Source organism: Gadus morhua, chromosome 7, assembly GCF_902167405.1.
Source record: "Gadus morhua chromosome 7, gadMor3.0, whole genome shotgun sequence".
NCBI lineage: Eukaryota > Metazoa > Chordata > Actinopteri > Gadiformes > Gadidae > Gadus > Gadus morhua.
This window is the reverse complement of record NC_044054.1, coordinates 31,939,377-31,952,940: the sequence shown is the minus strand read 5'-3', so window position 1 is coordinate 31,952,940 and position 13,564 is coordinate 31,939,377. Positions and strand designations below refer to the sequence as shown.

The 13,564-nt window shown below is 47.8% G+C and overlaps 1 protein-coding gene across 1 annotated transcript; it reads right to left on the bottom strand.

Moving 5' to 3' along the window:
- Positions 1–954: 954 nt before the first annotated feature.
- nufip2 (nuclear FMR1 interacting protein 2) lies at positions 955–10,453 on the bottom strand. Its single transcript, XM_030361206.1, has 4 exons — positions 9,990–10,453; positions 6,213–7,781; positions 3,351–3,383; positions 955–2,113 (listed from the first exon to the last, which is right to left on the bottom strand). The coding sequence occupies exons 1-4, from the start codon at positions 10,141–10,143 to the stop codon at positions 2,061–2,063; spliced, it is 1,809 nt and encodes a 602-aa protein (XP_030217066.1). The 5' UTR covers positions 10,144–10,453; the 3' UTR covers positions 955–2,060.
- Positions 10,454–13,564: the final 3,111 nt, after the last annotated feature.

Here is a 13,564-nt window from a genome sequence, read left to right as displayed (position 1 = left end):
GTTTCGTTTGAAGTCTCTCCGAGCGTGGGCGCGGCCCGAGGAAACTGGTAGATCAAATACTTGATAATAATAATAATAATCCTCATGGCTTCATTAACACTACCTGAGTTACGGTTTGAGGACTCTGGATCCGTCGCCTTGCTGTGCCCCCTCGCTCCCCTCAGTACATTTATAGAACTCTAGTAATCAACAGACAAAAGCAATTAGTTGTACATAAAGTGCTAGTCTTACACACACACGAAGCGGGCCGCGGCGTCTGCCCGGTCGGGCTTCAGACCGGACGTCTAAAGGGTGAGGGACCACCTCGTCACTGGGGGGGGGGGGGGGGGGGGATTTCAGCAAGATCACTTTCATTCTGGTTTAGAGTTTGCTAAGATAGTTTTTGTAGTTACGTTTAAATCCATGTGAAAACATTTTTGGACACAGAAATAAGTTACTAAAGTACTACAGTACTACAGACTCCTGGGCCCCTAGACCGGGGGGTAGAGTACTACAGGCCCCGGGGCCCCTAGACCGGACCAGGGGGTAGAGTAATACAGGCCCCTGGGTCTCTGGACCGGACCAGGGGGTAGAGTAATACAGGCCCCTGGGCCCCTAGACCGGACCAGGGGGTAGAGTTCTAGGGGCCCCGGGAGGTAGGGGTACTGAGGGCCCCCTGGACCTGGTGGGACGTGGGCCTTATTGCACACTAGTTTGCACACTTTTTTTTGATTTTTTAGTTTATCCACAGTAAAACGCAGCCATCCGTCTGCCTCCACATTACAGGCAGAAGAACCAGGTGGCCGACCACATGTCTCCCCTCCCCCCCCCAAATCCTCCACCTCCACCAGGTCACATGCAAAAAGAAACACACACACAAACACACACAATGCCATCGCCAAGCAGAAACCTGAAAACTACAAGCAGCGCAAGCAAAAGAAAATCATCTAAACTGTGATGAAAAAGAAATAACAATCAACGAACCGAAAAATATATATTTCTCCAGAAAAACAGAAAATGGAGGGGGGCAAAAACAGATTGAAACATCTTGAGTCTTTCAGCATAACCGATCGCCGCGGAAACAGAAAACCCCCCCTAGTATCTCTCTCCCTCGACCTTTCACCTTAGTCTCTGCCCCTTCTCATCGTCACACCACTGAGAAAGCGACAGGACAGACACACACACACACACACACACTAACACACACACACACACACACACACACATCCCTCCGAAGCAAACACATGAAATGTGCAAAGATTAAAACGTTTTCGAATCGGACACAGACAGAGACCCTACCACGGAAAAAATAAACGTTGCATCTGGGCCGTGGATAAAGGATCTCAAAGAGAAGCGGGGTTTCATCGTGGGAGACGCGCGTCCGCGCTCTGGCTTCAGGTAACACTGAATCATGGTTTCAACAACATGGCCGTCAAAAAATAAAATATCCATGGGTTTTCAAGTCCTGTATTTAAGACAAGTTTTCCCTCGTCGCTTCGGGGGCGTGTCTAAGCGCGTGCGAAGACCAAGCGGCCAATCAAGGCGCTCTGCTCCTCCTCTGTTTTTTTTGTGTTTTTTTCTGTTTTTGTTTTTGTTTTTTTAAGCGTTCCACCGTCACCTCTCCCTCGCTCCACTCAACGCACAAAGAGTTCCCCATCGCAGCGACCCGGCCTAGAGTCAGACTGGAGGTCGCCACAGTTCGTTGGCCGACGGGACAGGGGGGGGGGGGGGGGGGGGGGGGGGGGGACTAGAGGGGTGTGGCCAAGCTACACTGGCCCCTCCCCTCGACGGGAGTCCGAGGAAGCCGTGAGATGGACGTCCGACGCAGTGTCACTCCCCTCCCAGGGTTCGTGCTTGGAGACGCCCCGAAGTCTTGGTTTCTAAATGTTACGGGCCCTTCCGCCCCACGCCCCGAGCTCTGCAGAGTGGTCCCAGCGTCACCCCCTCGCTCTCGCTTCACAACCGCTGGTGTTGTCGTCCCACAGGAGTCCGGACTTCAGGACGTTGTAGACCGCAGCGCCAGGTGAGACCGTCCCCAGGTGAGGGCTGGCCCCAGGTGAGGCTGGCCCAGCGTAGAGGGCTCACTGGTGGGCTCCATCTTGGCTCTCCTTATACACCACCACCCTTTTTGGATCTGGACCGGGAAGGAGAGGAAGAGCAGACGCAGGTCAACCCTAGCTCGGTAATGATCGTTAAACATTTACATTCAGGGCACTTCATCCAACGAGACTTACAATAAGTACATTTGTCAGAAGAAGGAGAAAAAACAATAGATCGCCGTCAGTACAGTATGGACGTCAGAGAACCTAGTACCAAGCACTAACAATCACTAGGTCAACTCAATTCCCATATACAACAAAGCTAGCTAGGATAAGACGCTATACAATGCCAAGTACTAGTGCCAGGATGTATAACATTCAAAAACGTGTGTAAGAGGGGTGAGGGGGGCTGTGCAGAGTCTGGGTGAACTCTGAACAAGTGAGTCTTCAGTCTTTTGCAACATTAAACCCAGCTACTGTATATAATATAATATAATAGAGGCGCCAACAAATTTATAACAGCCAAGTATCAAGAGGGGAGATTGTGAAGTTCAATTTGTTGGTGCCTCTGTTATATATTATTTAGGGTAGCTGGTAATCGACTTGTGTGGACTTCCTGGAAACAAGGACCCACCGGTAAGGCCCAGACTTGGAAAACAACCTCCGGTATGCTAACTAGGTTGTTGATACTTCGTTTTATGTGTATGGACCCCAGTCATGCTACTGCAGAGGTTTGGTGTCATTTTGAGCCATATTATTAGTTAAAAATGTCGATTTGGAAGTGTTCACACCGCCCCTATCCAATAACATGGAAGCCATTCGGGCTTTTACAGTGCTCCGAGCATTAGCGGGCAAGCTCTGTACTCGATTATCAACGGAAAAAAATGTCTGGGAGGGCTTATTTTATGGGTCTTCATGCCGAAAAAGACACTGGGTTAAATTTTCGTCTGAATTACACTTTTAAGAATTAAAGAATTATTGAAGACGACACGTTTGTACATATGGCTATGAACACACACGATGGAGACGTTTCCAGACACTTCTCTCCTGCAAGAAGTGAACGGGGACACAAATAGCCCTTCGTATACATTACACAACCCCCGGGGTTAATAAGTGGATATTAGATGACATGGTTGGCCCCTGGTGGACAGGCTAATCCGTTCCAAACATCTTGCCGTCCTCAGAACACGACAGCAGCCTGTTGTTCGCGTTTGGGCTCGCTAGATCTTCATGTCGTGTTTCAAAAGTTCATGTTTTAGAGTGGACCACAGATTTAGATGATTTTAAAGGATTCACAACTAAAAAATACCTGAAGATAACAAGTTGCCTTACCTTGTTTTTGCAGGTTGAAAATGTATTCGATTTCTGTTGAAGAAGACAGACAAACAGTGTTACCATCATCATTGGGTCAACAACAGAAATATGTTCCCAGATAGTGAATCATGACGGTGCTATTGGACATTATTAGCAGTAGTGGTGTTGAACGCTACCGTACGGTAACTAAACAGCAGCAATGTAGAACATTATGTACTGGTCATCAATGAACACGCTGTTGAACATCATTGATCATTGTGTTGTCAAAAGCTACAGTAATAGTAGCGAAGTTGTACAGTACACTATTGGTCATTATAAACAGTAGTGATATTAAAAGCTACAGTAATAGTAGTGATGTTGTGCACTACACTATTGGTCATTATAAACAGTAGTGATATTAAACGCTACAGTAATAGCAGTGATGTTGTACACTACACTATTGGTCATTATAAACAGTAGTGATATTAAAAGCCACAGTAATAGTAGTGATGTTGTGCACTACACTATTGGTCATTATAAACAGTAGTGATGTTAAATGATAAAGAAACAGTAGTGATGTTGGACGCTACACTACTGGTCACCATTAACAGTAGTGATGTTAAACACTAAAGTATTGGTCAGTATTAACAGTAGTGATGTTAAACACTAAAGTATTGGTCAGTATTAACAGTAGTGTTGTTAAACACTAAAGTATTGATCAGTATTAACAGTAGTGATGTTAAACACTAAAGTATTGGTCAGTATTAACAGTAGTGATGTTAAACACTAAAGTATTGATCAGTATTAACAGTAGTGATGTTAAACACTAAAGTATTGGTCATTATAAACAGTAGTGATGTTAAACACTAAAGTATTGGTCAGTATTAACAGTAGTGATGTTAAACACTAAAGTATTGATCAGTATTAACAGTAGTGATGTTAAACACTAAAGTATTGGTCATTATAAACAGTAGTGATGTTAAACACTAAAGTATTGATCAGTAATAACAGTAGTGATGTTAAACACTAAAGTATTGATCAGTATTAACAGTAGTGATGTTAAACACTAAAGTATTGATCAGTATTAACAGTAGTGATGTTAAACACTAAAGTATTGGTCAGTATTAACAGTAGTGATGTTAAACACTAAAGTATTGATCAGTATTAACAGTAGTGATGTTAAATGCTAAAGTATTGGTCAGTATTAACAGTAGTGATGTTAAACACTAAAGTAGTGATCAGTATTAACAGTAGTGATGTTAAACACTAAAGTATTGGTTAGTATTAACAGTAGTGTTGTTAAACACTAAAGTATTGGGCAGTATTAACAGTAGTGATGTTAAACACTACACTATTGGTCAGTATTAACAGTAGTGTTGTTAAACACTAAAGTATTGGGCAGTATTAACAGTAGTGATGTTAAACACTAAAGTATTGATCAGTATTAACAGTAGTGATGTTAAACACTAAAGTATTGGTCAGTATTAACAGTAGTGATGTTAAACGCTACACTATTGGTCAGTATTAACAGTAGTGTTGTTAAACACTAAAGTATTGATCAGTATTAACAGCAGTGATGTTAAACACTAAAGTATTGGTCAGTATTAACAGTAGTGATGTTAAAAGCTAAGATAACATTAGAGATGCTGTACGCTACACTATTGGTCAGTATGAACAGTAGTGACATTATTGAGGGTTAATAACCAGTCTAACCTTGCCTTTAGTGTGATAGGTGACGGTTACTAACCAGTCTAACCTTTAGTGTGATAGGTGACGGTTACTAACCAGTCCAACCTTGCCTTTAGTGCGATAGGTGACGGTAACTAACCAGCCTAACCTTTAGTGTGATAGGTGACGGTAACTAACCAGTCTAACCTTTAGTGTGATAGGTGACGGTTAATAACCAGTCTAACCTTGCCTTTAGTGTGATAGGTGACGGAAACTAACCAGTCTAACCTTTAGTGTGATAGGTGACGGTTAATAACCAGTCTAACCTTGCCTTTAGTGTGATAGGTGACGGTAACTAACCAGTCTAACCTTTAGGGTGATAGGTGACGGTTACTAACCAGTCTAACCTTGCCTTTAGTGTGATAGGTGATGGTAACTAACCAGTCTAACCTTGCCTTTAGTGTGATAGGTGATGGTAACTAACCAGTCTAACCTTGCCTTTAGTGTGATAGGTGACGGAAACTAACCAGTCTAACCTTACCTTTAGTGATAGGTGACGGTAACTAACCAGTGTAACCTTTAGGTTGATAGGTTGACAGCAGCTCTGACGTGGTCACTATACTAGTTAGTTAGTTAGTTACAGTATAGAGGGTGACTAACCAGCTAACCTTACCTTTAGTGTGATAGGCGACAGCAGCACTAGTTAGTTACAATATAGAGGGTTACTAACCAGCTAACCTTACCTTTAGTGTGATAGGTGACAGCAGCACTAGCTAGTTACCGTATTGAGGGTGACTAACCAGCTAACCTTACCTTTAGTGTGATAGGTGACAGCAGCACTAGTTAGTTACCGTATTGAGGGTGACTAACCAGCTAACCTTACCTTTAGTGTGATAGATGACAGCAGCACTAGTTAGTTACAGTATTGAGGGTGACTAACCAGCTAACCTTACCTTTAGTGTGATAGGTGACAGCAGCACTAGTTAGTTACAGTATAGAGGGTGATTAACCAGCTAACCTTACCTTTAGTGTGATAGGTGACAGCAGCACTAGTTAGTTACCGCATTGAGGGTGACTAACCAGCTAACCTTACCTTTAGTGTGATAGGTGACAGCAGCACTAGTTAGTTACAGTATAGAGGGTGATTAACCAGCTAACCTTACCTTTAGTGTGATAGGTGACAGCAGCACTAGTTAGTTACCGCATTGAGGGTGACTAACCAGCTAACCTTACCTTTAGTGTGATAGGTGACAGCAGCTCTGACGTCGAACGCGCCCCAGCTCGCCCTCCGGTCCAGACCCCCGGGGGGGCTACGGTCCTTGGACGACCCAAACGTCAGCGTGGGCAGGGAGGAGGGGCCCGTCTTAGCCCCGCCCTCTCTGGCCTGCGCCCCGCCCCCGCCCCCGGTCGGGCCCCTGGGCTCCAGCCGAGCCTTATCGGGGCCCCTCACCCCGGGCTTGTCCTCGTCCTCCCTCTCGGCGGTGAGTGGCCCGAAGGTGGCCGAGCGGCCGTGGGGGACGCAAGTCCTTCGAGAGTCCGGGGCGAACGTGACGGGCTCCGGGGCCGGGGGGCCCGCTGCCGCCGCCGCCGCCTTGTCCCCGCCCTCGGGCCCCAGGCCGGGCTCGTTGATGAAGGACAGCCCCCACTGGTTCTGGAAGATCTCCCCCAAGGCCTTCTGATTGGTGGGCGGTGCCTGCGGGTCGTGGGGCCGCGCGCTGGGCAGCACAGGTTGCATATTTAAAGGGTAGATCAGCAGGGCGCACTTCTTCAGTTCGAAGGCGTCCCCGTCACCGCCGGGCCCCGCCGCGGCCCCCGCTTCCCCGGGGGGGAGACACGAGGCCTGGGCCGCGCCTGGGGCGAAGTACGTCCCCCCCAGAGGGTGTCCGTTCCCTGGGAGGGGCCCGTTGGTAAAGCTAACGGAGGAGATGGTCTTCATGGCGGACATGGGCACCTGGGACAGTCTGACGGGGGCGGGGGGCGGGGCCACAGCTGCCGCCGCCGCCGCCGCCGCCTCCTTGTTGAGGTTCTCCTTGACCTTGCTTGCATAACTGATCTTGGGGACGATCTTGGCGCTGCTGTTGTCCACGGGGAACACCGGCGGGGGCTTGAACAGCGTCCACGAGTCCTCCTTGGAGGGGGGCGACAAGTGCTTGCCGCCGCCGCCTTTGTGCTTCTCGTCGGGTTTCTTCCCGAACACCGCCACGCCCTTCCCCTCGCCGTTCTTCCTCTGGGGGTCGACCACCGTGGCGCCGGGGCCCTCGCCTCGGGGGGCCGCGCGGGGGGGCCCCTCCAGCCGGGAGGACAGGCCCTTGTCAAGGGCGTCGGGGCTGGGGGGGCCCCGAGGTTCCCTCTCCGCCTCCCGGATCACATTCTCGGCGTTGCGGACCATGGCGGCGGCGCCGCCGCGGGCCCTCAGCCTCTTCTGGCTGCTGTAGCCGCCCTCACCCGGCCCGTCGGTGGCCGGCCTGCCGCCGCTGGAGTACCCGTTGGTGAGCGGGCCGCCGGGCAGCCCGTTGGGGACCGGCGCCGCCTCCTTGTCCTTCCCGGGCCTCAGCTGGTCGGAGCTCTGCTGCCTCCGCAGTTCCGCGGCGGCGTTGTTCCGGCCGGCGGCCCTCGGGGGCCCGGCACTGGCGGAGGCGGAGGTGAGCGTCGAGGAGGCGGAGCCGGGGTGGGTCTGCTTCAGGGTGGAGTTGATCACGTGTCGGTTGCCATGGCTACCGGGGGGATGGGACATGCCCGCCGGGCAGGCCGAGGTCTTCTCCGCGGCGTCGTGCTCCGATCCGCCGGTCAACCTTCTGCTTCCTGCGGAGGAGAACAGCGTTTACGGTCACTCCCACCACAGCCACGGCCGTTCACGGGCAGGAAGAGAGGGCATCCATTCATGTCACCCAGCGTGACGTCACCCTACCTTATCAAATTAGTTTAGAACAATTGTTTGTTTACTTGATTAACTGTAATTAAGTGGAACCGTCATGAAACAACGACATGCTGAACACCAGCGATGTGAAGAGCGATCGGGCCGCCCAGTTAAATATTGATTGACTCAGACGTGTTGCATTATAACATGGCTCCTTGATTCAGACGTGTTGCATTATAACATGGCTCCCTGAATCATACGTGTTGTATCATAACATGGATCCTTGAACCAGACATTTTACATTACAACATGGCTCAATGAAACATGAGTCGACATAAACATCCTTAACTGTAATTATTTAATTAAAATCATGTTTTCTTTCCATTCTATCAGCTATTTTGTGGCATTTACTTTTTGTATAGCACTGCTTCAAATGAGACTTCATTGAACTATTAAAACTATAAAGACATATGTTATGGTGTATTCATAATGATCTCACCTAGCCTTCACTTCACACTAGATCACTTACAAGTACTGTTTATATTTAAAACCCTTCAAGCTACTCAGTGAATAGCTTGATGTCAACAACACAATGCAGATGAGTGGGCATTGTACACATGTACTAAACAAACGCTGGTGTTTATTCGCCTCACAAACTGCACAGTCATTATCAACTTCAACAACACCCGCTGTCCTGCAACCGACTGAACATCCACAGCATTTAAAATCCTTTCTCTTACCAAGCAGATACATGCATGACAGACTGACACATGCAAGACAGGACGACACATACATGCATGTTCTCATTCTGAAGCAGGTCCGGCTACTCTGAGGCCAAAACATCCAGACTGCGTCCACATGTAGTCTACAGAAACATGGAACAACCGTTTGTAGGGTTGATACATCAGACATATCAGCTGTGACAGTCATGGCTGTGCCTGAGAGGGGGGGGCTAGCGGCACTAGCTTGACTATTGGGACTAGTGGGTCTAGGGGCCAGGCAGGCCTGCTGGGGGGTGTCCGAGGCGGTGGCCGAAGCGTGGGGGTTGGGGAGGGGGGCAGCTGTCTGCATCGCTGCCCGCTGTGTGGACAAAATGCAACAGGGCCCTGCAACAGGGCTAGACCCGATGCTAACACTAATGACCACTCGTCAGCCACTTAGAAGTTTCACAAACAACATGCTTAATGACACACGACGGCACTCCCCAACAGCGAGTGGCGCAACCCATACGAACCCGTGAAAGAATGCAAAAATCGACCCTCTGGTCCGTTACAAAAGCCGAGGTGTACCACCCACTGAGCGAGGCAACTTCTTTAGCTTTAGCATTAGCATTGGGAACATGGCCGACCGGAAACGGCAGCCGCGAACATTCCATCGGAACCGGCTCGCGTTCCCAAACTGGACACAGACGGTGTGGACGCGAACCCGATCCACTCCGGGCTCTATTTTTAATATAGACGCTATTGCAGCGGGGCACCGTTGGACTGTGAACCCGGTGTCCCGCCCGGAGAGGGGGCCGCGGAAGGTGGGGGGGGGGGTGTAGTACTACCCGGCGGACCGGGAGTAAGAGTATGGGTGAAGGTCAATCCCCGATCTGTCAAAGAACCAACTGTCACCCTAACCAGCACCCACACCACTAGCCCTGCTCCCCGCTGACGCTGGACCTGGTTCAGTTTACACGACTGATCCTGGTGGGGGGGGGGCTTTCTACCAGTTTAAACCAGTTAACAGCGCTGGTTTAATACGTAGTGACGAATTGTTAGTCGCTTGCAACTTGTAGCTCGCAGAACACTCCCGATCCCCCGAACCACGCCGGAGCTAACTGCTAATGCTACCAGCTAGCTGGAACTAGCAAGCTAGCAGGTTAGCTGAATGAGGCTAGTCGGCTACATAAACTAGTTACTTAGTTAACTGCTATAGCTAGTGGTCTTATTGACATCGGGCTATGAGCCGACTAGTTGACATAAGCTAGTCAGCGTGCTAAATGCGGTCGGCTGACTGAGGTTAACTAGTTAGCGGAGGTTAGTCGACTCGTTGACATTCGCCTGCTAGCCGCTAGCTCGCTGAAGCTAGCGGCTAGCTGTCGTTCAGCCAGTTAGCCCTGGCCGCGCTAGCTCACGCGCTAGCTAACTTTTCTGGATGTTTTCTCCGACCTGTTTTCTTCGCCTGCGTTTCCTGGTGCTGGAGGTGGATCTGCTCATGTTTCACCCCATTCAGGTCCGCCGCGGAGGGTCTGTCTTCGGCGTGGGGGTGCTGGTGGCGGGGATAGTGTCTCTCTGGCGGCCGGTCTCTGGGCTGTTCCTCCATCGGAGTGCAGAGTACCGGGGGTTGAGCCAGCAGTCAGCCCCGATCTGCCCGACCACCGCCGGGGGGAATCGGAAGCTATTTGCAGCCCAGTGTAAACGTCAGCAGTAAAGTCCAAAAGGCAGACTATTCTGGGGTCGTCCACCGCCCCTACAAACTAACCACACTGAGCCTGTGCGGATCAATAAAGTACAGCAGATATTTGAAAATTGAAATTCGTAGGACGTGGACGTTGTGTCACACACTGGGTAAAGTGGCTGGTTTTAGAGGAAGTCCTGCTGCTGCCGAGGCGGGGAGGGGTTCGAGCCCGGGCTGTGATCATATGACCAGGGCCGCTGCCACGTCTCCATGCCCGGGACATGGGAACCCAACGTGCGGGGCATCTTTGGTGGTTGTGGTTTAATATGTTTAATGAAAATAACTAAAACAGAGAGGGATGCTAGGTGGTGGTCATGTGTTTAATACAACTATATAACACAGGTAGGGATCTCGGGTTGTGTGGGGTGTGTTTAGGAAAATAACTAGGGACAGAGTTAAGGATATGCTATTAAAGTAAGTTAAGTAGTGGGTTGTTTAACGTTTTATATTTGTGTTTACTTTTCCTGTTGATGAGAAATGAAGGGTTGTGTTGGAATTATTTCCACTATTTATTAAACGTTGTTAGATGATAAATGAATTGAGTCTAGTAAAGATTGTATTTGTATTAAATTAAATAAATACATTTTGTATGTGATTATTTTACATATGCCACAATTTATAATAACAGGCCTTTTAATAAAAATATTAGTTATCCTTGACATAATAAGAGAGTAAACTCTAAGCTCTCCCTTGCTCTAATTTATGAGCACAACTGGTCGCTGGCATCAGGTCGCTGTCTTTGTGGAATGTGAACTTCTGCAGCGGTGACGTCTCTTCAAAGCACGGACATGAGCAGCTGGGCTTCACTGCCTTACTTTTACCATTTAGCATTTCATCTTTGTTCCTAATCTCAACCTTACATGTAAATTGCACACACAGCCTACAGGCTAACAACAAGTCGCATCATGTTGGATATGGTTTCACCAAACCTTTCACTGAAGGCATCTTTGCAGAAAAAAAACACATCACATGGAAAACACGGAGTGATACGAAGAAGTGTGAGTGGTTGTAACCACATCAATCCAACCCTTACAGTATACACAAATCCTCTTTCGACTGGAGCGTATAGTTAGAACATAATTAATGGCTGATATAGTCCCTTAAAACAAATACAACATTATCTAGGCCAGAGTTACAACATATTAGTACACTGTGTGTATGTTTGTACGGGTCATCTGTACAAACATACTATTTATACAATACCAAGAATTTGCAATCGAGGAAATTAATGAAACAATATCTGAACGGGCCACCAGATGTCAGTGAGATCCCTTTAAACAGTTGGGTACAGAGAAAGCCCTTGTGGCTGTGCACCTGAACAGTGAGCAGCATCACAACATCGCAACATCCTCCGGCTAGCAGGAGGGGCTGAGGCGGAGCGCATCAGACGCAGGTGTGGGGACCGGAGGGGGCAGAAACTTTAAAAACATTTTTTTTAAATTCTGTTACGTATTATGTATAATGGCCCGTGGTCTTGAAGAAACAAAAGTCTTAAATGGGGTATGCATAGGCTCTTTGAGGTGAGTCAATAAAAAAAAATTCTGTAATGATGGTTTTTAATGTTATTCTGCAAAACAAGCATTGGACTACTACTGCCTGCCTTTTCACAATGTCTGACTGTGGTGTAAATGGCCATATGAAAATAAAAAAAAATCATTTAAATGTTTAAACACAGATTTATTTGTGAACGCTATTTATTAATGTATTGTTTCAAAAATTGTAAACTGTCTTCCGAAAGAGGCAGAGCAGAGAAAATGCTGCTTCAGCGCCACCGTGTGGTAGAGAATCCATACTACCATTGCTATCCGACAATCTCTTATTAAACGGCCTCTTTACCGCAAGGTCTGATCTTTGTAATAGCTTGTAGCCATTACAAACTAAAATATATCATTTTATTTGATTTATTTAGCCGACACTTTTATAAAGCAACTTCAACCATGAAGATACAACCCAACATTGTAAGAATCTGTGGACTGTTCCAACTGGTAGGGGATCTATCCATCATACATCTGGGTGGACACTCCCACTTGTGATGTCACTAAAGGGTCGATTTCTAAATGTCTTGTGATAACTAATCAACATCACACCTGGTGGTATAATTGGGGCCCCTTAACTTGAACTGACTTGGTAGGATTAGTTAGTTAGGGAGAGTCGGTTGGCTTGTGTCACTAGAACTCCTATCTCCACAGATGAAAATAAAGGTCATCGATCATCTCTAATGAAACCTTAAAACATCTACACACACATACAAACATAAGTGGCTAGGTCATGCTTTTATTCATGAAGAACACTTCCATACAAGGCCGGGGCCAGGGTTTACAAATAGTGCAGGAGGGGACTATGCAGCAACAAAGGTCACACACAACAGACACAAAGTAACAAGTCTCAACTGACTTGGGCATTGAGAAGGAATTAGGTTCAATTTTTTTTTTTAGCGCTACAAAAATGACCTCGGTGACCTCATAGCTGGCTGCGGAGTGCCTCCATCAACTCTTTTTCAGCTCCATCCCGGGGAACGAACATCACACTGGACTTGGCAGAAGGTTCTCGTGGAGGGAACACGTTTTCCTGGGTCCTTGTGTGGGTGTTCTGGTCTCCACGGTAACGTACCTCAACCTGAGAGTGTCATCCCTGGTGTGGTCGAGAGATGAGTATATGTCCGGGGGGAAACTTCTAGGGACCAGATTTAGGTTCTGGTCCAGCCTCTCTTTTTTTTTCTACTACTACTGCTTAAGACACCAGGGTCAGCTTCTACTGCTGTATATCTCGGTGAACACCATCAGCTTCTACTGCTGTTTTCTCTTTTCCTTAATTTCCTCCAACCCGAAAATCAACGGTTCTGAATCAAAATGCACACAGAGCAAAGGGGATGATGGGCAACCAAACACAAAGGCAAGGTGAATGATAGTGTGATCAAACAGGGAGGGATCTAACATGCAACATCAACAATAAAAACCCAAAGTTTCCAAAAGTCCCAAAGTGTCCGTAGACGTCCTTCGCAGAGGAAAACCACGCAGGTCTTCAGCTTATGGTTCAGAGTGAACTATATTTCTGTGTCGAAGAACCGCTGAAGCTTTGCCGCCTCGGGCTCACTAAGTCGGGGGATTTATGTTATACGTTGGAGAATCTGACCGGGGTCCACCAAATGTCACTAATTCAGCTACAGCCGGTGATCTTTAGATGTGAGGGCGAGGTCTAATACAAATGACCATAATATTATCAACCTCCTAAACTAGTCGGTCACGAAGGAACTTGAAAACGTAGCGTGCCAGAAAGGAGTGGAGGC